General features: G+C 38.0%; 5 protein-coding genes across 5 annotated transcripts; 3 read left to right on the top strand and 2 right to left on the bottom strand.

Annotated features, from left to right (window-relative positions):
* The first annotated feature begins 1,476 nt into the window (after positions 1–1,476).
* On the top strand, positions 1,477–3,371 carry LOC137744102 (GATA transcription factor 15-like). The gene is made up of 3 exons (XM_068483966.2): positions 1,477–1,779; positions 1,879–1,983; positions 2,671–3,371. The coding sequence occupies exons 1-3, from the start codon at positions 1,762–1,764 to the stop codon at positions 3,064–3,066; spliced, it is 519 nt and encodes a 172-aa protein (XP_068340067.2). The 5' UTR covers positions 1,477–1,761; the 3' UTR covers positions 3,067–3,371.
* Positions 3,372–5,909: 2,538 nt separating this feature from the next.
* LOC137745078 (exonuclease DPD1, chloroplastic/mitochondrial) lies at positions 5,910–9,231 on the top strand. Its single transcript, XM_068484951.2, has 4 exons — positions 5,910–6,189; positions 7,076–7,729; positions 8,515–8,720; positions 8,802–9,231. Exons 2-4 carry the CDS (start codon positions 7,152–7,154, stop codon positions 9,014–9,016), a joined length of 999 nt encoding a protein of 332 aa, XP_068341052.2. The 5' UTR covers positions 5,910–6,189; positions 7,076–7,151; the 3' UTR covers positions 9,017–9,231.
* An 869-nt stretch (positions 9,232–10,100) lies between these two features.
* On the bottom strand, positions 10,101–13,473 carry LOC137745788 (syntaxin-43). Its single transcript, XM_068485801.2, has 8 exons — positions 12,943–13,473; positions 11,965–12,241; positions 11,710–11,799; positions 11,363–11,440; positions 11,080–11,157; positions 10,922–10,987; positions 10,765–10,845; positions 10,101–10,664 (listed from the first exon to the last, which is right to left on the bottom strand). Exons 1-8 carry the CDS (start codon positions 13,137–13,139, stop codon positions 10,557–10,559), a joined length of 975 nt encoding a protein of 324 aa, XP_068341902.1. The 5' UTR covers positions 13,140–13,473; the 3' UTR covers positions 10,101–10,556.
* A 907-nt stretch (positions 13,474–14,380) lies between these two features.
* LOC137745047 (protein DEHYDRATION-INDUCED 19 homolog 3) lies at positions 14,381–17,184 on the top strand. Its single transcript, XM_068484903.2, has 5 exons — positions 14,381–14,749; positions 15,199–15,341; positions 15,827–15,906; positions 16,225–16,476; positions 16,797–17,184. Exons 1-5 carry the CDS (start codon positions 14,674–14,676, stop codon positions 16,903–16,905), a joined length of 660 nt encoding a protein of 219 aa, XP_068341004.2. The 5' UTR covers positions 14,381–14,673; the 3' UTR covers positions 16,906–17,184.
* A 1,773-nt stretch (positions 17,185–18,957) lies between these two features.
* Positions 18,958–22,644, bottom strand: LOC137745040 (uncharacterized). Its single transcript, XM_068484896.2, has 4 exons — positions 22,511–22,644; positions 20,749–22,002; positions 19,662–20,643; positions 18,958–19,446 (listed from the first exon to the last, which is right to left on the bottom strand). Exons 2-4 carry the CDS (start codon positions 22,000–22,002, stop codon positions 19,193–19,195), a joined length of 2,490 nt encoding a protein of 829 aa, XP_068340997.2. The 5' UTR covers positions 22,511–22,644; the 3' UTR covers positions 18,958–19,192.
* Between the last annotated feature and the right edge of the window lie 474 nt (positions 22,645–23,118).

The following is a 23,118-nucleotide window of genomic DNA, read 5'->3' as shown; positions in this document are numbered from 1 at the left end:
ACATTGGTTGCCTGCTTAACGCATTCAAGTTGAACATAAAGTGGTGTTTTCAGCTATTGTTCTCCTTTCAAGGACGGGTCCTTGAAAGGAGAACAACAGCTGAAAACGGCTACGAATACCCTATAGGCTGAGGAGCAGGAGGAATCCGGCCCTCTTGGAACTGCCTATATGCCAATTGCCAAGCCACATTCGAACGTCAACTCTCAGAAGTGTTCCACTGTCTAGAACAACACGCAGCCCGTGGCCGCATGCATCCTCAAGCACCACCACCAAGGCACCAAATGGTTACGTGGCTGTTTCCATTGAACCCCACTGACTTTAGAAACTTTCATCTTTTGGTAACCAGAGAATCTGCACATACCAAAAGAATGTTAGGAACCGTCAGATTCTAGTTTCCCCATACAAAACACATTCTTTTGGGTTTTCAAAACCACAAAAAACCAAGTAACCAAAGCATGGAATGAGATTCACTCTAGATCTCTGTGTTAGAAGTTTACGGATCGAGAGATTCAAGATAGAGAGAGAGAGAGAGAGATTTGGGCGGTTCAAGGTCTTGAGATTTTGTGAAGTGAGTCAGTGAGATGAGCCAACAAGAGCTGCATAATTAAAATTGAGTAATTGAGAGATCAGGAGTGGATCTCAAACATGCGTTCACCCAAAAATAAAATCACATTTGAGTCCCCCAAGTACCAAAATCACGAAAAAACTATTTACGCTCTAGCATGCTACCGTGATATTTTTACGATAACGTATTATTATGTTTTTATAACCGTTTAAATTCATGACAATACGTTATTTGTTTTAAGATGTCACGGTGATGTAATTACTGTAATAGTGTGTAGGTAAGTGTATTGCGGAGAAGGATTATCTACCATCCTAATCTCTTTACCCTTCTATGTCTTTCTATTTGAACAGTCACGGTTACGTTACATCAACCTCTTATATTGATTTTTTCATAAAGATAATAAAACAAAAAATAATTTGTGAGAGGAGAGAATTAAAGGAGATGGAAATAGAAGAGTAGAGAATCCTCCTCCGTGTATTGCAAACCCCTACACCAACTCATTCACACATCACAAGCAGCAGCGAGTATAGGTTTTTCTACAGTCGCTGCGAGTGGCGGAACAAGGCGCATTCTTTAACTGCCACGTGACTGTCCCTGCGCCCGAAATTTGGCTACCGTACGCAGTGCCACCAGCAAGCAACAGGAAATAAAAGCGAATCATACGAGAGGATCACAGTGGGGGGATATTTTCGACATTTCCACGATGAACACCTAGGCCCAGGGGTTTTTCTTTCACGGTCATATCCACCTGACACTTATATAAAAATTTTTTAATTACATTCGTGTATCGTATATTATACTGTCAATTTTTATCAAATATTATTTATATTTAATTTTAAATAAATTTTTTTTATAATAATTTCTAACCGTACGATATACAATGAACGAACGAATGTAATTGAAGGATTCTGGAATCCTCACAAAGAGGATCCGGAGAGAACTCTCATTTCACCTGACCCTTCCCCCTGACCACCACTGTGTCTCTGTCACTCTCTCTCTCTTGCTCATGCATGGCACTCTCACTCCTCTGGTTTTTTATCTGTGTTTTGCTTTAAATCCATGTCTCTCTCCCTCTCTCTCTCCCTCTCTACTTTCTGAACCATGATCATTAGGCTTCCCTAAAACCCCATTAACCGAAATCTCTCACTCTTTCTTCCTATCTTCTTTTGAGATTTTCAGGATTTGTTGTGGATAAAATGAATCTGAGAAGAAAGGTAGTTGATTTAGTTTTTACATCTGCTTCTGATTTCTGGGTTTTCCGTCATTTTTCAGGTTTCATTAAAATTTGTTGACATTTTTGGACTCGAAAACAGGTAATTCAGGATATGAATGTGAAGAACGTGAAGAACAAGAAGTGCTGCACGGACTGCAAAGCCACTGAGACGCCCTTGTGGAGGAGTGGCCCGGCTGGCCCCAAGGTCAGACCCGACCCAACCACCCACCCTACCATTTGTCCATAATAATATGCTTCCTCCTGCAGCATTCTTTTTTTTGTTTTGATTTTTGGGACTCCCGTTAACTATTTGGATCTTTCTTTTCAGCTCAATGAGCAAAAACCCAGGTGATTTTTGTTGTATTTTGGGAACTGGGTCTGATTTTGTTTGCTGGGTCCTCCTGATTCTGCAGACAATGTTAATTTTCTTAAAAAAAATGCTTCTTTTCAATTGGTTTTTATTTTATTTGTTTTGTCAATTTCAATTGGGTTTTTGGAGATTGATATTTTGGGTCCCAACCATTGGTTGTATTTTATGATTCTGTAGCTGTCTTTTTCCTGTTTGCTGCACCCATTTGATGATTTCACTACTTTTTCTGTTATCAAACTGTTACTTGTTTAGTTGTTTTGCTCTCCTTTTTTTCTCAAAAAACAAAACCCATTTGATTCTTCTTCTGTTTTTTCTTTTTTTTTTTTTTTTTTCAAAAAAAAGAAAAAGAAAAGGAAAAAGAAAAAAGCCCCATTTGGCTCTGTTCATACTTCTTAATTTTGATGCATCTGCAGCTATGAATTACTAAAAATATATTTTCTTACAAAGCAAAACCCATCTGTGTGGTTTAATGATTTTTGTGTGGTTTTTTTTTTTTTTTTTTTTTTTTTTGGTTTTTTTCAGTCACTGTGCAATGCCTGTGGGATCAGATACAGAAAGAAAATTCCTACTGTGAGTCTGTGCAAGGGACCAAAGAGGCGGAAGAAAGACAAACCATATGGCAGCAGTACCACCAGTACTCTCACCACCCCAACCACCACAAACACTGCTGCTTCTGCCACCACCACCACCACTAGCACCACTGCCAGAAAAGCCAAAATTGGTGGCAGTGGTGGTCGCACAGACTTGAGTGAGTCACTGCAGGTGAAGTTAGTGGCTTTTGGGAAGGATGTGTGCCTGCAAGGCACACCACCAGTGCAGAAGAAAAGGAGGTACCAAAAGAGGAGGAGGGAGATGGGAGAGGTGGAGCAAGCAGCTGTGTGCTTGCTGGCCATGTCATCTCACTCTGTTTTTGGTTAATGGGGAACAAAAAGTTGTGGAGTATAATATAATAGCAAAGAATGAAGCCCCCCAAGGAGTCAAACTATAGTTTTGGATGGTCTTTTTTTGGTAGTTAGTTTTACTAATTAAGATTAGGGGGGATTATTATACCCTTGCTAATGCTCATTAGGGGAAGTAAAGAATAGGAAGGAACTTGGGAAGGTCTAAGAAATAGAGGGTGGTGATGGTTTCTTAGGGAATTAAGACAATCCTGTATTTTGGTGCAATCTCTGATTGTGTTGTACATATTAATGGAGGTATGAGTAATTCACTATTTACTTTTTTCCATTGGCCATTTTCTGGATGTTTGTTTTGCCACAATACACTCATATCACATGTTCTGATGTTTGAGGGATTTTTGGACAGTGGTGCTACCTTTTACACGTTTCTCTTAATTTTTAGTTGTGGGATTTTGAAAAATATTAATAGAAAAAAACTGACAAGCGTGCATGAGAGGTAAAGATAAATGTGTGAAGAACACTACATTTTTTGGACCATTACAAAATATGAATCATGTATATTACGGCTTAGAAGGAAGGAATAAGTTGAAGGGAATCGAACTCTAAACACATCATTTCGTATAGCCTCGTATTGAGATGCCGTACCGGAGCTCAAGAGTTTTAATCGAATGTTTTGTTTGTGTTTCAAAAATAAAATAGTGGGAATAGACCCTTTCAGTTACGTTTGGTGCCTACGATTAGATTGCACTTAACATTTCACTAGAATGAAGGTATATTGGAGGAATACATGGAGATCAACCTCGCAATTTTTATCAGAATGTGATTCTCTCATCTCCTATTACCATCCATTTCCATCTCATCCTCTCACATTCTTCTTTTTGTCTTATTCTCTATATAAAAAATTTAAAACAATATGTAGACGTGGCGTAATTGCAACCATTTAAATAGAAAGAGATGAAAGGAAAGAGAGATTAAGAAGGAAGAGAATCCTACTTCATTTTTATCCGTTGAAGATAGAAGATAAATTAGCCATGAAAAAAATTTATCACTTTCGACGGAACATTCACCTTAAATTCTGTGACATTAATGTAAGCCTGAATATTAGTCCTTAATTAACCCTACACTGTGTTCATTACAGAATTACCGTCTCATTAGAAATTAGTGATGCCCATATCTCAAGGGCTGCCTGTAAATAGAAGGGTCATGATGCTCAGCCAGCCCCTACCTTTCTACGGCCCCCTCCTGCATGGCCCAAGTATTTAAGTCTGAGATTTGATATGTGGGCAGCAGGGCAGGTGCCTTTCCTGTCTTACAAAGCTGCCCAAAGATGCAGATACCAATTCTAGCTCATGTCCTCTCAATTTGTCATCTTATTGACAGCTTTGCCCCTTAATATATGGAGAAAGGGCAGCAAATTTCAAAAGGGGTTCTTGTAAATTGCATGGCCAAATTGGCATTACCTCACTTGTATGTGTACCACATTTGGGTACATGTCGCTTGCTTGCTTTACAATTAGCTTTTAGACAAAATGATTTTTGATATTGATGTCTCTTCATTTTGATTTCTATGATTTGAAATCGATAAAAGTAATAATTTTGATTTTTCTATGTAAAATCTCGGTTAAAGAAGAACTATATGAGAAAAATACAATCATGATTTGACAAAAGTTCAAGTATTTTTGTCATTTTTTTTTCTTGTTTAACAAAAATTTGTTATGGAATGACTAAAGTGATTAATGGTGGACAAATTTAGGGAACAATTCTATCAATTTTAAATCTTAGGGACCAAAGTGAGGAATTATGTCAATTTCATAGACAATTTTGGCCTAAAAGCCCTTTACAATTTCAATCTCAAGCAAAGAATGGATAACTTTTTTAATGTGCTGAGAACACAGTTTGGTATATCAAGTTGCATAATACAAGTGGTTTGAAAATTGTTTTTTCAAGTATCTAACCACTTGTATTATAACATTTGGTGTGTCGAATTGTGTGGCATCCGATGCTCTCATTGTCCTAGAATGTGACTGTTGACTTGAGTTTGAGGAAGGTATTTTTGGAGAGATGAATGATTGGCATTTTAATTGCAAAGGTTATATGTAGGACAGTCGGTGCGGTATTTTCTTTTTCTTTTGCTCGAAGCTTTTATCCTTTGAGCAAGGTTTTAACAATGCTACTTTAATCCCGAACATTTCAATTATTTCCCAACAATGGAGTTGTACTTATTATTCCTCAACAACAACAAAAAAATTTCACCATACACAAATTAATACTTTAAATTAAAATGCCAACATTTAATTCAAAACAACCCGTCTCTTTTTTTTCATTCAAGGTTGGAAATCCGAATCCTCAAAACCTGAGCCTAAGAATCAAATGATCTGGGTTGTTGAAATTTGATCTCACGGCTACAAATAGGGGACCCCTAAAAGTTATAATAATTATAGCCGTTTGATCAAATTTCAACGGTCCAAATTATTTGATCTTTAGACTAAGTTTTTAGGGATCTGGAGAGGATCCAGGTTCCAAGGTTGGGGAGGAGGATACCGTACGAAACAATAGAATAAATATTACAAGCTACTTAACTTTTGGATCAAAAATCCTAATTCCAAAACAGCAAAATAGGAAAGGGATCTATTCAGATCCCTTCCTCCTAGTTCATCAAGTCCAGTAATTCGGGCCATTGAAATTTGATTTAACGGTTACAAACAAAGGTTTACTTTAAAAATTATAATCACTTTAACCGTTTGATCAAATTTTAATGTTCCGGATTTTCGAACTTAATAAATTAGGAGAAAGGAAGATTCATTTTCAGAAAAATAAATAAATAAATAAATAAATAAAATCATCCAAATAAAAGTAGCAGATAAAAATCGTTGGAAAAAGGGTTGGTGCAGTGAGCAATTTGAACTTTCAAGGCAGGCAATACTTCTCTAAGAAACCGGATCGAGCACGCGATCCGCAAGTGTTGCCATTGCCGTCGGTACTCGCAATTCCTACCCACGTTCTTCATAACTACACCCACACGACTCATTTTCCATTTCTTCCCCACCTCTCTCTCTCTTCTCTCTCTTCTCTCTCTCCCTCTCCCTACAGAATCTTTATCTTCGACGTTTCTGCTAATCAATTCAAATTATTTCTAATACCAGGTAACTCTCTCTTTCTCTCTCTCTCTCTCTCGCATTTGTTTGCTTTGGAGTGCTTATGGAAGATTGTTGCAATTTTCGGTAGACCCTTATTGTTTTCTGGAATTTTATAGGCCATTTTGCATATGAATCAGTGAGCTTCCATTATTTGCTTATATGGGTTGATTTGTTTTGTCGTAAATACGATGAATTGCAATCTCATTTGTTATGTATGAGCTTAAAGGGAGCTTCTTTCCCCTTCCCAACTGCTTGCTTTGAATTTGTCAAAATGTTAATTTCGAAATGTTTGCCATAGTTGTTTCGATTTGGGTTTGTTTTGGTTATTCGTTATATCCTTTATGTGATGAGGATACATATAAAAGTTTGAATATTATGGTCATATTGTAGTTTCGGAGTAAGAGTTTACACGATATTTCCAAAATAGTTGAATTAAATTCATTGAAGTGGAATTGGTTTTCCAGGTTCCAAATAAAATGTACTTCTGGTGTTGGAACTTTTGTGTGTGTGGAGAATGAAACTTTTGTAAGTGGCATTCGAATTTCTCTATCAATTTTCCGACGGAACGTTCACTTATGTTTGTTTAAGATAAAACTGGAAATTGGTTGGACTCCTTGCTATGTTTGATTTGATGATGTAAAGTGTTGAAACTCCTACAGCCAGGATGAAAGTTTGTTTGTTTTTCATGTCTTTTTAATATCCCTACTTTACTTCGCGTTCGGATTTGATAAATATGCAATGTTTGATAACTAATCTAAGCTTAAACTTGTTCTTCTTCCTGGGTTGAGTCATATTAATTTGCTGCTCCGGTTATTGAGGTAATAGTTTGATTGGTTTTGGTTATTGTCATTGTTTTTCACCAGTGCACTTTTCTTTGCATCTTAATTTTCAGGTAAAAGCTAATTGTTTTTTATGGTGGGAATTACTCTCCTGGTGTAATCTTGCCTGTTCTTGATTCTTGCGTTCAGATGAGAACTTTGTCGATGTGCTTTTCATCTTTATCGCAACTGCCTAGATCATGCAGTGTTTATAGTTTAGCTCATTTTTGGAGTGAAGGTTTTCCCAATTTGAGCAGGACTTGTGGATACAATTGTAGCTCTAAGCTACATGATTCCAGAATTTATGCGGTTGATGGAGGAAACAGTAGGAAATGGACTAGAAGATCTCTGACCACAAAAACAGAAGGAAGAAACAAGAGCCCCATAAAACTTAGGCGTGAAATTTTAGATGTAACGGTTTCAACAAGCGCTGCATTAAATATAAATAAAATGGAAACAAGTCAATACCAACAGACTCAACCCTTAGACTTTCGACAGGCAATTGCTCAGAATAAAGACTTAGCCGACTTAGTGACAGTTATTGTTTTCGATATTGAGACTACTGGGTTTAGCAGAGAGAAAGATCGAATCATAGAGGTTGCACTTCAAGATCTTGAAGGGGGTGAAAACAGTACTTTCCAGACACTTGTAAACCCTGAACGCAGTGTTCTAAATTCACATGTTCATGGAATTACAACCGATATGGTCAACAGGCCTGATGTTCCAAGGTAATCCTCCCTGACTGCTCTTTTACTTTCTAGAAACTTTTACTCTCATATAGGAATCAGCCCACTAGTAACTAAAGCCTTAATTCTGTTTATATGAGGCCTAATTATTCAGAAATATGTTGCATGCCTAGTGTTTTTTTTAATTGGAAATGCTCCAGGTTTTTCCTGCTGGGTTAAATTTGTTTTCCTATATATGTAATGTTATAATCAGGCTGTGATAGCTGAGCAATTTGACTATGACAAGCAGAGGAAAATTCACTGAAGTTTCTTGGTTTGTGCATGTGCGTGCACAAGCACGGTACTGTTTTGGTTTTGGTGAATAATAAACCCGTGCATCTCAGTATTTTTCACTCGAAGGCTATGCTTGGATGAGGGCTTTTCAAGGGGTTGAGGATAAATTATTTAGAAAGCGTATGTGTGTGTGTGCATAACATGTACCAAGCTACATAGTAGAGTGCTACAAACCAAGGCCTACATGCTGGGTCCATGTGTAAACCCGATGCATATTATTTTCTCGTCGAAGTACAAATTTACATGATATTTGTACTTTGACACACACACACACACACACATACAGACCCAACATGTAGGCCTTGGTTTGTAGCACTCTACGGCAAAGCTGATAGAACCATTTGTTATGTACAAAGCATCTCAAGTTTGCTAGTGTATTTGTTTCTTGAAAGATTTAGGAAACAGTGTGTGTGTGTGTGTGTAACACGTACATAGTATAAGCTTGTGAACATTTTAGGAAATTCTACTGAGTTTCTGTTGTGAATATCATGTAGGTTCAAGGACCTCTTACCAATCTTAGTCAAGTATGTCAAAAGCCGTCAAAAACCGGGAGGTTGTGTAATGTTGGTTGCTCACAATGCTCGTACTTTTGATGTACCCTTCATTAGAAGTGAATTCCTTCGCTGTTCCGTAGATATTCCTTCAACTTGGCTGTTCAGGGATACCATGCCTTTGGGACGTGAAGCAATGAAGTCTGAAGGTCAGTTTTTGTGTGTTCATGCTCAAGCCTGTGGAATGTGATTGATGAGATGTCTAAGCCTTTGAATTTATTTGTGAACAGGATCATCTTCAAGAAGTATATCGTTGCAAGCCCTTCGTGAGCACTTCCAGATTCCGTTGGATGGTACAGCTCACAGAGCCATGGCCGACGTGAAAGTGCTGTCAGCAGTTTTACAAAGGCTGACTTGTATTCTGAAACTCCCACTTTCTAGCCTTGTTGGAGAAGCTTTCTTAGCGTCGGAAGCTGGCACTGCAAAGAAAAAGGGTTCCAGATAGGCATGCTTCTGGTCATTACTGAAATACATTCTCGTAACCAATAATCAAATGGTCTGGTGGCGTCGGATTCCTCTCGCAGAGCTTCAGATCGGAGCTGTAGATTGCTCGAGGATCCTAACGGCACCTGTTAGGGTTTGGTCGAAAAAGAAAACAGCTGATCATTGTAACTGTAATACATTGTTGTTTCTAATAATTTATGCCCAGAATTTATTGAATGATTTCCTTATATTTGTATTGGATTTACTTAAAAAACTGATGTAAATACACCAAATAACCCCATTTCTTGTGGAACAACATTTTCGGCCCGTCGATCTTGCGCGGAAATGGAAGGATGCCTGTTTAGAACTTCCTATCTCTGTCAATCTACGTTTAGCGAGGAAACTCGGAATGAAAGGTTTGATTTGTAGAGATTTGACGGTCAAGCTATGTAGATCTTGACTTCCTCTATGCTCAAGTTCGAATTCCACATCAATTTAGATTGGATTTAGGGCTGGTTTAGTATTGCTGTGTTTTGAAAAAAAAAAAAACTGTTTCTACTGTGCTGTGAAAATAAGCAGTAGAGTGTTTGGTAAAAATAGTATTATAGTGAGTGTTTGGTAAAAATAGTATTATAGTGTTTGATAAACTTTTATGTAAAACAGATGTGAAAAAAATTGGTTTTTGAAAGCTGAGTTTTGCAACTTCGTGTTTTTGGCTTTTTTCTCATCCAAAACTGTGAAAAAAAGCTGAAGCTTGAATGTTTACCAAACATAAAAAAATTCTCAGCTTTTTTTTATAACCATTTTTTTCATAATCACCTCAGTACCAAACTAGAGCTTAAAATATCGCTTCTCCACAAAATTCCTAGCTTGCACTACTATCACATCGGGCTCAATTTGGAAGTCCTGCAACTTGAATTGCAGGCTTCATTTCAGCTGCGCCACAACACAATGTTCGAGGAATCGACTGTCACACACCATTTTCCCTTTCCGCACACCATTGATTATTAGGGACATAAATCAACAAGAATGCGTAGAAGGAGAGAAGGTGTGCAAAAATCATTTCCTATATCATCTCCGTACATATAAGCTGTACATGCAGAAAGTTGGGAGCTAAAAATTGATGTATTTCACTTTATTGAACGATCAAACATACAATGGAACAAATAAATGCCTCATCTTACACACGAGTTCTGGGGAATGAAAGCACAAAATCCCGGCAAATGAAAATCGGAAGAATCAACATATATCCCTTGGCGAAAACAAAACGCCCTTCCCCATGTAGAACATGTATTTTAACCTCTATACAAATTCCGGGGCATTCATTCCCCAATGAATCATTACCCCTTCCCCTTCCCCTTCCCCTTCCCTTTTCCTACTAATACAGTAATACCCACAAATAGTCACCTGATGTGGTATATGTAACTAAGGCACTCCAAAACTTGTCTAATCTTCTACTATGGAGAGCATCTTTGCGCATTTAGAAGTCCGAAGGGAGGGTTATGACAACTAGTATGAAACCAAAATCTGGAATTGGAATCAACTGTCCTTTCGCTTGCAGATCAAAAGAATATCTCCTTGAGAATTAGGAGGACCAACATGACAAAGCACATGATAACGAGTATGCTAGCACACATCACCATTCCCCCTTGTTTCTGTGTTCTCTCAGCCTGTAAGCCCCATCCGTTAAACATAATATTCCATAGAACACAGTAAAGAATCTCAAAACAACATATAGATGAAGTATAATTATCGATGTAAGAAATGGACCTTTTGCAATTGCTTGAGGCCCTCATCGACTGTACTTGCTACATTCTGGATGTTGTAGTCTATCCTATCAACAATAGTTCCCTGTTTGAAGAAAGATATTTAGTTAACGACTGATATTCTGATAAATATCAAGTATCGACAGGGCATGAATACTAACCTGGTCTATCACTAGTACTGCCAAATCCTTCATTATCTGAGCGAGCTCATTCACAGATTGCACAACCTATCGGAAAGAGAAAAGAGTATTTGTCAACTGTGAAAGATGCATGATCAAACACCCGTCAATGTAGAAAAAACGAAAAGATCTTCACTTGCCTGTTGGATCTCTCTTTCCCTTTCTGCTGTGACTGCCTCGTTTTTCTTTATCTTGGCCATCTGACGCTCATTAAACATCTGACAGGATATGTGTATTACTATCATACTAAATTCATCTATGGTAAAAAGTGTCTCAAATTAAAAAGTGTCTTAAAAATTTGATCACTCAACAACACTACAAATACCGGTATAGGGAATTTAGTGTACTCATATTTGTCATGATTGACAAGATCTTGTCATCAAGATCTCGAGAAAATGGTTGTGAACTGGAGAGAAAGCTTACCATGTCATCCAAATCATCACCATCCATTCTCGATGTACTTCCATTTAGGTTCATCTCTAAATCATCCCCATCTTGACCCTGTATCAGCAAAAAAGAAAAACAAAAGGAATGTTTGAAAATATATAACTAACAGTTTAACTAGTTTCCAATAACATGTCAGATCACACAGTTACCCTCGGTATACAAACTGAATGCATGAAAACACAATTCCAAGTTCTAAAAAGTATATGGAATATTACGTATGAACCAGATTATCAAGCCAAAGTAAGACCAGAATGTTGAACCAAAGCTATGATGTAAAACAATCCACTGACTTGAATGGTTAAAAGGTAAAATTCTTTCCGCACCTCTGTTTGCTGCCTGAGTCGCTTCAAATAAGTTGACTGTTTCTTGCGAAGGTCCATTGAGAGGGTTTGAAGGTCAGTGGCAAGAGATCGCTGCAAAAGAAACATGCAGACATTAGCACCGCCCTTTGGAAATAGTTGAATTATATATAATGCCTCGCTCAAGAGTGTAACACTCTGGAATAAACCAGACATTACCACTGACCCTAAACCACTTTACTGAGCTGGCAAAAATATATAGTGACTTCTAATTCATACCTGCACATTTTTTCTAACATTTGAATCTTCAGAAGGCCCAGCTGCAGAAAGTCTCTGTAGTGTCTTCTCGGATTTCCTTATCAAATTAGTTATCTCTTGTGTAAGACTCTCAATCAAGCGTTGATCTTCTTTACCGTCTCCAAAAGAAGGCATTAAAGCCTTTGCATGAGCCTTAGTTAGCTCAGCCATTTTTACCCGTGCACGCTGCACATTTGCTGCTATCTCTTCAGATAGATCCACCCATGCTGGCGGTAGACCAACAGTAAGTGTACCACGACTGCAGCAATAGAAACACAATGACTTTCACATTCGAGAGATAAATGATAAAAACCCCATACTTGCACCCGATGCATTGGTTTTTTCTGTGCAGTGTAAGAATAAAAATGGATAACATTCCCCTGAAACCAAATTCATCCCCCAATTTCTTACAACAAATTTCAGTAATTACAAAATTCCCAAACTTACTAAAAGGCTTTCAACAACCTTCTTGCATAGCAGGGTCGAGGACCAAACCATTTCAGGTTCTCACATTGCAAACATATTAGAACTACCTCAAATATGAAAACCCACGAATCATAACGCTCCTATACAATGAATCATCTTTGTAGTCGCAACTTTCAAAATCCTAAAAGTTCATCACTGCAAGCTCTGAATTGTACATTTGCATTGCACCCAATGATCATCCACCCGACATCGAACGCCTAAAACGTCAATGTCTCTGATCTAAAATAAACAACTATCCGGCCTTCAATTTTGGTATCTAAATATCCCAATTCAGTGTGACCTAATCTGCATTCAGCATACTTCAGTTTTAGGTTTCTTTCTTTCTCCACTACCTGAACCTTTCATTTCTTTTCTACTATTGATCTATGAAACCAAGCTAAACTTTAACTTAATTAAATCTTAAACACTTCAATTAAATCTTAAATTAAACAGAGCGGTCCAATTGACGGAGAGGGAAAGAGAGAAGGGAGGGACCTTGAATTGCCGGGATCCTCAGTACTGAGCGGGGCATAATTCCGGTTGGGATTCAAAAGCGAAGTGCTGACCAATTCAATGACCGGACCGCCACCGGAGCTCGTAGACGGCGAAGCGTAGGAGCTCGTGGGAGCGCGGACGCTCTTCAACGCATCCCTATACTTTCTGAAAACCAAGGTCCGATTCCTCGTCGCCATGGAAACTGAGCTCCTGATTCAGATTCGAACTGGACAATCACAAAATCTACGGATCCAACGGACGATCAGAGACGTTGATTTCGCGCGCGCCTTGACATGAAAAATTGATAAGGGAAATGGAGTGGAAAATATGAAGGGTCCTTCTTCTTCTCTCGGGCGGGTGGGGCGGAGATCACGTGATCGGAGATCCGGGGAGAGGGCGGCGCGGGCGGCGAGTCACGTGCTCCGGCGAATTTGGAATTTGTAGTTTTTGGTAGAGAGGGGTTGAGGGGTGTTGGAGTTGGTAACTTTGTAATTAAGGCTTCTTCGTCGGTTGGTTTGTAAGTTCGCCGGTGTTGTTTCAACTTCCAATTACGAACGACGTCTTCTTCCAGTTTGGGCCTGGGCCTGAGGAATTGTAGAGTTTATCCTATTTTTGTGGAATGAGAGCTCAACAACCCAACAAGATCTTTTTCGGATTCTTTTGATGAGGATTCTAGAGATTCGTAAATCGTGATCGTTCATCGTATATTGTACAATTAGTTTTTATTAAGTACTGTTTATGTTTATTTTCAAGTAAAAATATTTAAAATGATTTTTTATCGCAGATGTATAATGAATAGACACGATTCACAGATCCGGATCCTCACAAAGAGGATCCGGACCTCTCAACAACAATGTAGGAAGTTGTAATTCTCTACCAAATAAAGAGTCTCAAGGACCAAAGTGGAATAACTCATAAAAGTTCAAGGCAAATTTGTAAATAACTTTGCTGTGAGTCTTTCGTATAAGGCCACGTGTCAAATCATGAAAACTACCCAAGTGAAAGTGGAGGTATTGAAAAGGGGAAGAAACTTACTCTGAAGGCACAGCTGAGCGACAAATTCACAAACAAACAACGAGCTGTAAAACGGTGTGTGCCAGCCACCGAGAAGAGAACTCAGTATGCCAAGAATACGAGCCGATGTGCGAAATATTCTTCTGAATAACGATAAACTCATATCATACAAATTATTATTGACATAAAATAACGTTATAATGATAAACCAATATATAAATTATTCTTTAATATAAAAATTTACATGACACAAGTGCATCGCTATTTTATTTTACTGGTCATTTGTCATATTCACATTTTTACCTCTGTTAAATTTCATTCTTTCATCCTAACAAATAATTTAAAAAAAAAAAAAACTAAAAATACAAAAACTACAGAAATATACAGCGTAGAGAGAGAGAGAGTGATATTCCACAATTCAGTAGATATATATAGATAGAATCTGGTAGGAGAGATAAATTCATCCTCATTTCTCCTCTTCCTCGTTCTTCTTTCTCCAGAATCACCACCACCGCCACCGCCGCCGCCTTCGTCAACCATCGTCATCCTCAGCTCCTCCAGCTTAACCAACCCCAAAAGCTGATTCCTTTTTCCCATATCAACAATCTCATCAATTCTTCATTTCTAGGGTTTCTGAATCTGAGAAATCAGACCGAAAGGCGAATCGCACCCCCAAAGACCTTACCTTTCGCTTATACTCGTAAAGGGTAGTTAGCTATGGACGGTGATTCCTGGAGCGCCCGTCTTTCTTCTGCCTCCCGGCGTTATCAATCCGCTCTTCAATCTCGATCTGGTTAGCTCACATTCATTTCTTTCCCATTTTATCATTCATTATTTATTTTTTTTCTCTGAACTTTTTTTTGTTTCGTTTTGGATTTTTAGAGGAATTAGGCAAATGCTGCTGTTTGTTTTGTTTTTTTCCCTCTAATTTTATTGTAATAATCTGAGAAACATATATGGTATGGGAGAGAAATTAGAAAGCTTGGTTCTTTTTCTTTACCAAATATTATATTAAAAGTTGGAATTTTACGATTTCCCAAATTTTTATATCCGTTAAAATAAAATTAATGATAACAACATTTCACTAAGTTCAGCTGAATCCAACTGCTTGGGCTGTTATTTCTTTCTCGAGCTTTTGTATTACATCAGAATTTTGTGTTTTTCAAAGGTGAAACCCCATCAATTGAAGTTCTTCGGTTTTATGATTTTGCACCTATTGAAACATGGCATTGTGTAATGCAGATATGTTCATGGGGTTTGAAGAAATTGATGGGGATGATGATATAAGGGAGGAATTTCCATGCCCGTTCTGCTCCGAATACTTTGACATTGTCGGATTGTGCTGCCACATTGATGAAGAGCACCCAGTGGAGGCAAAAAATGGAGTATGAATCCTTTTCCATATCTATCAATACTGAATTTCTTTAAACTTTCATCATGGTTTGGTGCATATAACTTGAAATTAGTATGCCACTTGATGCTGAAATTTTAACTTTTCTTAAGAGTCTATTGCATGCTTTGTTTTATAAAGAAGTATCCAAGCATCACTTTAGTAGGCAAAAACTGCCACGACAACCTTTGGCCAGAAAATGATTGGATTCCAAGCCAGTTGGTTTCTGAATATTAAGGGAATCTCGTTGGTTCCAGTTTCTCATAAAGTTGGATTCTGCCCTTGAAGAATTGATTTCAGTGCTTTCTTATTGATATGCAAGGTTGTGATGTGGTGGGAAAAGTGGGAATTAGGTAACTGGTCAAGTTATGTAAACTTGCTAAGATATTCCATTTGTTGGATGTTACATTTTTCTTATTTTAATGAGAATGGGTTTCCTTGGAGCTCAATCGTACTAAAAAGGAATGTTGTTTTCTGCAGGTATGTCCGGTTTGTGCAATGAGGGTGGGGGTTGATATGGTTGCGCACATTACCCTACAACATGGAAGTATATTCAAGATATCCTTTTCTTTGCAGATGTTATGTGTTATCTTTTTCTGTCGTAATCAACTTTGTCGTTAAATGCATATTTATTAGCATTCCACATGACATCTGTTTTTAAATAACTTTTCTATCATATATGCTTACGGTATTGTTCGAGTCCTTAATGGTTTAAACTGGTAATTTATAATTTCTTACATGAAAACATGCTCCATTATTCCCACAATTCTGATTGAACATTACGAGGTCTCTCGTAAGGCATTTTTCTTTTGGTTTCATTGTACTGATTAGATTTATGATTTCTCCAAACGCTTGAATTCCTTAACTAGTAATTACATGCAACGCAAGAGGAAGACAAGGAAAAGTGGAGCTCATTCAACTCTATCTTTGTTGAGGAAAGAGCTGCGAGAAGGAAATTTGCAGTCTCTTTTTGGGAACTCTTCCTGTTTACTTTCCTCCTCCAATGCAGCGCCTGATCCATTGTTGTCACAATTTATTTTGCCTATGGCAGATGATTTTGTTAGTATGCCACCCTTCTCAACTGAAACAAGCTCAGCCAAGAGAAGTTCAGATGAGAAAGTATCAGAACGGTACGTTAATTAATCTTAAAATTCCTTTTGATGGGCACGTAAAACCTATCTTCCTATCTTGCTATAGTTCTGATCCTGTAACCCTTGGTCAAGCTGAATGCCTAAAGGGTCATGATTTCTTGCCAAATCTCCTTTTATGTATAAGAAGTTTGGACAAGGGTTGGTCTTGTTGGTTGGACACAATTTCAATTTCATACACTATCTAGGCACGAACGATTGCATAGATATTGTCAAATTTCTACAAAGAGCATGCTAGCCTTTCTGGTTTTCCCCTCGTTATGCTTCAGTGTCGTAGGTCTAATACATTTGTTTGGTCACAGAAATGTGCAGTCGCCTCCTCTGTCCATCAAGGATAAGGAAGAGAAGACGAAAAGGTGTGCGTTTGTTCAGGGGATGTTGTTGTCCACCATTCTTGACGACGGTTTATGAATTTCCTCATGGCGCCGCTGCAGGAGTGAACGTTTTCACAACCGAGAGCGAAGTCCGTTGCATTCTGTGGTTGGTTTGTAGCTGAGAGTAATTCCCAATGGTTATTGAGCACAAGGAGTGTGTGGAATAAGTTGTAGGAATTTCAGTGTAATTACGTTGGCATGTGAACTTTAGTTTTATAGGCCTCAACAGAACTCTCGTCAATTGTTGTTTTCAGGTCGTTTTTTAGTTCTTTTTAAAAGGGAAAAAAAGAAAAGAAAATAACTACCTTTCATTCAATGCTTCTCTCTCAAAACCCCCTTTAGCATTTTGTACGGATCTTTGTTCTTTCACCGCAAATGTAAATTAGGTCAGTTGATCAAGGCGCCTGCCGCTTGCACACAATCCATATTCCTCACTCCATAGAGTAGTTTGAAATATCGTTTTGTCATTTTTGTTCAATTAATTGACCAATACATAGACGAACAGTGAGAGAAAATGGTGAGAAAAGTAGGAGATCCAATGTATCTACCGTGGACCACAGTTAATGGCAGGATCATAATTTGGCTGTTTGTTTTGGTGAGGTGCAGTCAATCTCCACCCGCCTACCAACCAGAAAACAAATGGCCCCTTAAATATTTATAATTGGGAAGGGGTCATGGGAAGGTGTGAACGTAATTGAAGGATATGTGACATATGGACCCAGTTCCTTTGTATTCATACAGTTGTTGAAGAAAAGGAACCGTTGGATATATGTGAAGTGCGATGCTAACAACACACTTCTCTTAATTTTCGGTAATCAGATCAAATGAATTGAAGAAGATTCAAATGACATAAATTAGTCATTTAGTATTACGGTCTAATGATATACCTCTTTCCTTGTAAGTGAGAGGTCTTAGGTTCGATTCTCGCCACAAAAGAATTTGAACCACATTATTGATAGCTCATTGTGAGACTAAACCCACCATTTCATTTAATGTAGATAATATAGTTTGTTAAAAAAAAAATGACATGAATTAAAACGGGGTGTGAATAAGGTAAAAATAGATGTTTGGATATTACTAACTTATGTAAATAGTGTAAGAAAGCCATGTTTGTCGCTTTTGCAAATTATAATTGGACACATGTTTATTCACAATTACAAAAAGTATATTTTTGCACACGTCAAACTGTAATCATTTTCTTATATGCAAAGAGCCAAGCATCTTTCATAATTGAAAATATAACTTTTCCCCAAATTGTGAAAAGATTAGTGGGATTGACATGTCAATTTGTACTAGAAAGGTGAAGTAGTGGAGGGCTGAGTCGGATGCAAACAAAGGGCAAGCACAAAAGGCGAAAAAAGGCTGGTTGGTGGTGACTGAAAACAAAACTGTTTTTGTTTTTAATGTGAGAATAAACTTATTTTTGTTCACATTTTCAACTTTTTTTCTACCCAAAATTATGAAAATAAACTGTTTTTAAACGTTTACCAAATACTTTTTTGAGCTCAGCTTTTTTTTTTTATTTTTTTTTATCTTATGCCCACTTTTTATAAAAGCATTTCAGTACTAAACCAGTAACAAAATTGATCAATTCTAATTCACCCACTGCCGCTTTATAATTACCCCAAACAATACATGCATAAATACTTCCAGTAAAAAGAAAGAAAAAAAAAAAACTTTTTAGCTAAAATAGTATGTCATAACTCCTCATTTTGATCATTGAGATTTAAAATCGATAACAATGATCCTACGATTGTACAGCCTATCAATCATTTTGGACATTCTATGAATAATCTCCATTAAATAGAAGAAAACCAATTCAAGTGAAGAGTTAATTGACAAAAATAATCTCAATTTAATGGAAACTCTTCACTGCAACACAAATGATTGACATAAATGATTGATAGTTAACAATCTCAGTAATCACTTCTATTGATTTTAAATCTAGATCAAAGTGAAGAGTTATGCCAAATACTATTTTGGCTAAAAAGCCTAAAAAAAGTTGGACAAAGAAAGAACCATTAAGAAAACATCTAAAAATAGCAGAGACAACTAGGAATAATCGCAGCCAAGGAGCAAAAATGGAAAGTGATAAATACGTAGCAATTTAATATATTTGGATCAGCCTAAATCTAAAAAATTAATGTAATAATGGGATTAAATAAGAATAATGGAGTCTTGTGTGACTTGAAGACTTCAGCTTCAGTGCTAGTTAAATCTATGAACTAGCTAAAAAATTATGGTCTAAAATTCCTAACAAAAAAAGGATCGACGGGGAGGGAAAGGAGCAAAAAGACGCGTGTTGCATCAAGGATCCTCGATACCTAGAGAGCTAAACTCAACCAGTGTTGGAGTTTGGTATCGAGGATCCTCTTTACGACTTCCCCTACAAAAGATTCGAAACAAGATGAACAGCAACCTCTCATCAGACTTGTCATTCCACACGCTGTTAATTCAATGTGGGAGCAGGTTGATGGGGGAGGAATCAGAACTACCTCGTTGCTTCTGTGCTGGTGTCCGCACGCAGCCAAGACAGTGTGTGTCGATCTCCTTGCAATGTCATTGAAAGTATCTTTGTCTGAAACACAGGGATACAAAGAGTTAGAACATTTCGACTAGCAGCGTAGATCATAGGCGCCTAGCATGAGAATCATAATTCGTAAGGATAAGCGGGCGGATTCAGATCAAAGGTATTTTCACATTTCAACGTAGAAATGTCGAGTCTGAATCGGTCCAAAATAACTAGGTTATGTTTACATACAAGCATACAAATAAGTTGAAAGCTTCGCATACCTAGATCAACATCTCGGGACAAATTATCCAAGCGGTTTTTCACCATCACTTTCAGTTTTTCCTTTGCTAGGTGAAAGCCACTCTGTTCTATAGCTGTATTAGGGGACACACCAGCATCAGATCCACTAATATTTGGTCCACTGCTTAAGTGATGGAATTGTCCGTAATTTGGTACTGAGTTCGTCCTGGCAAGTTCAGGCCATAATGCTCCATTTAGAGATCTATCGGCAGATGTAGTAGTTGGATCCTCGATTGCTTGCCTTCTCTGAGGGGTTGATGCTGATGAATTTAAGAAATCAGTACTCAAATTATCTGGCACTAGTGCTAAATGATTGTCTTGTAATCTCTCCTCAAAGAATGTGTGATAAGCTGCCTCCATCTCGTCTGTCCTGGTATGTTGGACTGTCATTTCCCTCGCCTGAGCAGCTTGAGAGTTTGAGAAATCATTACTCAGATTATTGGATGAGTTCCTCTCATTCATACTGGCCATATAAGTCGTCCTGTTAAGATTAAGGAGTTGTTGAATATGACGCTGTATTAAGCGTCTCCCTGATAGAGTTGGTGCTGTAGCCCCAGATAATGGGGAAGGTGCTTGAAAACCTCCAACAGGAATTCTTGGGGAAAATCCTTGAGTGAATTGTGGACAAGGTGAGGACACCACATTAAGGTCTATCCCTTCGTCAAAATATACAGCAGGTGATGGTCTATTAGACAGAATGTTGTTTGTAGTTCTTTGATCAGACGACCAACCCTGAGCCTGTGAACTTGAGGATCCCATAGCTACAGGTCTACAACCCTCACAGTACCAATTACCATCAGGTACTTCTCGACCAAGACCAACACAAAAGGTGTGAGCAGGTGAATCACATATATCACACAGTAGCATGAGGCCATCTTCCCCTCCTTCGTGGCATTCTGTACAGATCACATTCTCATAAGGGTCGAGATAACTCCTGAGTTCTTCTTCTGTTGGTTGATAGACCTGCATGAAGAAATAAACCCATTTTGAACAAGCAAACAGAAAATTGAAGAAGAAGCAAATGGAATGCAAGAAAAAACATGACATAACAAATAAACGATAAGGTACCTGATCACGCTCAGGGACATGTATCACCACTTCTCTCAAATCAATTCCTGTCGTAGATCTTGCAGGCTTACTAATTGTCTTAAACCTTTGCTTGCACAAAGGGCAACGAGATTCCACTTTTCCCCATTCCATGATGCATGCAAAACAAAAATAATGAGTGCAACAGTCTAATGTTCCCCTCACTCTTCTTTTATCTTCCTCGGAAAAACAAATTCCACAGACCTGCTTTACAACCTCAACCTTCACTTGTTCAATCTTCTCTTTGCCCTTCCTTCTAGGAGGCTTTCTTGGCAGCTGTACAAGTGTATCCTCCGGAAGGCTAGTAGGCACTGATGAGCTTCGCAAATTAGTTTCCAATCTTTCACACAACTCCTTGGCTTCTCGTACTTGCTCTCTCTCTTCCTCGGAGATGGTGTAGTCAAAATCAGATGCTCCAGAAGGCACAAAATCTGAATCTGACGGTACGGACATTCTCCTCCTTTTCCTAACCCTTTTTTTCTCATTCGTTACTCTCATGGGCACAATACTATCAATAAAATCACTATCACTTTCAAGTTCATCATCTCTTCTTGCCTTCCTCCCCAACGCCTGACTCGTTCTACCTTTGTTTCTCAAAGGCTTCTTTAAAGCCATAGATTTTCTCCCTTTTTCACCTCTTACAGAATGACCCTTTTTCTTCAACCGCCGCTTGCCCAGTTTCCCATTAGTTTTCTTCTTTTTCACCACTTGTTTTTCTTCCACCTCTGAAAATTCATCTTCATCTGGTGTAAATTCCTCATCGTCATCATCATCTTCATCATTATAATCCTGATCCTCCACCTCACGATATGCAATCATTCTCCTCTTTCGTAACGGTTTAACCACATTTTTCTGCCGACCAGAAAAACCATTTCGGACTTTTGACCTGATTCCCTTCCTAACCGGTTTCACTTCCTCTTTGTCTTCTTCCTCCTCCTCCTCCTCCTCCTCCTCCACAATTAAACCAGCAGAATCCCTTTTCGCTCTTGATCTACTGTTCTTCCTCACCCTTTTCACTTCCTCCTCCTCTTCCTCCTCGTCCACAAAACTCCCGAAGCTCTCTTCTGACGCATCTCCATCCAAAGAAGAACAGTAATCCTCCTCTAAATCCTCAGAAACTTCATTTTCTTCCCCCGAAATCACATAATCCTCATCCGAATCATCGGAACCCTGATACTTTGACGGAATCCTTGCCTTGATTTTTCGCTTGGAACTAACCTTCCCTCCCTTTACCATCTGTTCCTCGCACCCAAAAATCCACATATTAAACCAAATTTCAGATTCACAAAACAAAACAAATTACAATCTTTCCTCAATCTTTTTTCTATTTCCTAACACCGATCTGCTGTTTTCTGCATTAAAATTAAAAAATTAAAAAACCTAGATTTTCTTTCCTACAAATTCTTTTCAGTTACACCAAATTCCTTGAACAAAAAAATCCACCAAGAACCTCCATTTTAAAATATCTCCTCTCCCATTTTTATTTTCCATTTTTTTTTTCAGCTAAAGTTTATCCAAATTACCAATAAAAATTCAACAAATATAACAAATCCCCAATTCAAGAATCCAATCCCTAGAAACTTATCAACAAAAACACATCCTAAAAAACTCAAATTAAAACCAATCAAATTTCATACAAACACACACATAAAATACACCTATATATACAACCACAAAATACAAAAAATACAGAAGAAACAAAAAAAATTCTAGAGAGAGAGAGGGTGTGTGTGGTGGTGGGTACCTGAGAGAGAAAGCGAGCACCGGAAACAATGGAAAATGGTCCGAAATGCTTCTGTTTCTCCTCTCTCTCTCTCTCCTCTCGAGAGCATTACAAAAAACAAATAACGCGAAAACATATAAAACGTGAGAGAGAGGGGACCAGAAAACGTTGCTTCTTAACGGCGTACGCAAGTTGGATGCTTCCTTTTCTGGAGTGACGGAATTGCCCTTCTGCTTTCCGGGCCGTTATTCGTAATTTCGTACAGGCATGGATGGATTTGGTAGGTTTTTGGTAGATTTTGGTTTCACTGCGTACGTAGGACAGGCTTGAAAGATTTGATTGGCTGTTAACCCTAAAACGACCAGAGTCCGGATCCTCTTTATGAAATTCTAGAGATTTGTTTATCGTACATCGTACATCGTATACGATCAACACGAATTTTAGGATTCTCACCAAAAGGATCTGGATCCTTTTGAAAAGACCATCCCCAAAGGACTTACTTTTTCGTAAGATATTAGTTTCAAATTTTTTTAAAAAATTAATATAAATTATGTCATAAAATTATACGTAAATGTGATCATAATTTCACGCTAATATTTCCTCTGTAAAATATTGTTATGTCATACATG

This window comes from Pyrus communis, chromosome 12, assembly GCF_041283825.1.
Source record: "Pyrus communis isolate YQ-2024b chromosome 12, ASM4128382v1, whole genome shotgun sequence".
Classification (NCBI taxonomy): Eukaryota; Viridiplantae; Streptophyta; class Magnoliopsida; order Rosales; family Rosaceae; genus Pyrus; species Pyrus communis.
The sequence above is the reverse complement of the archived record's forward strand: the minus strand, read 5'-3'. Positions and strand labels throughout refer to the sequence as shown.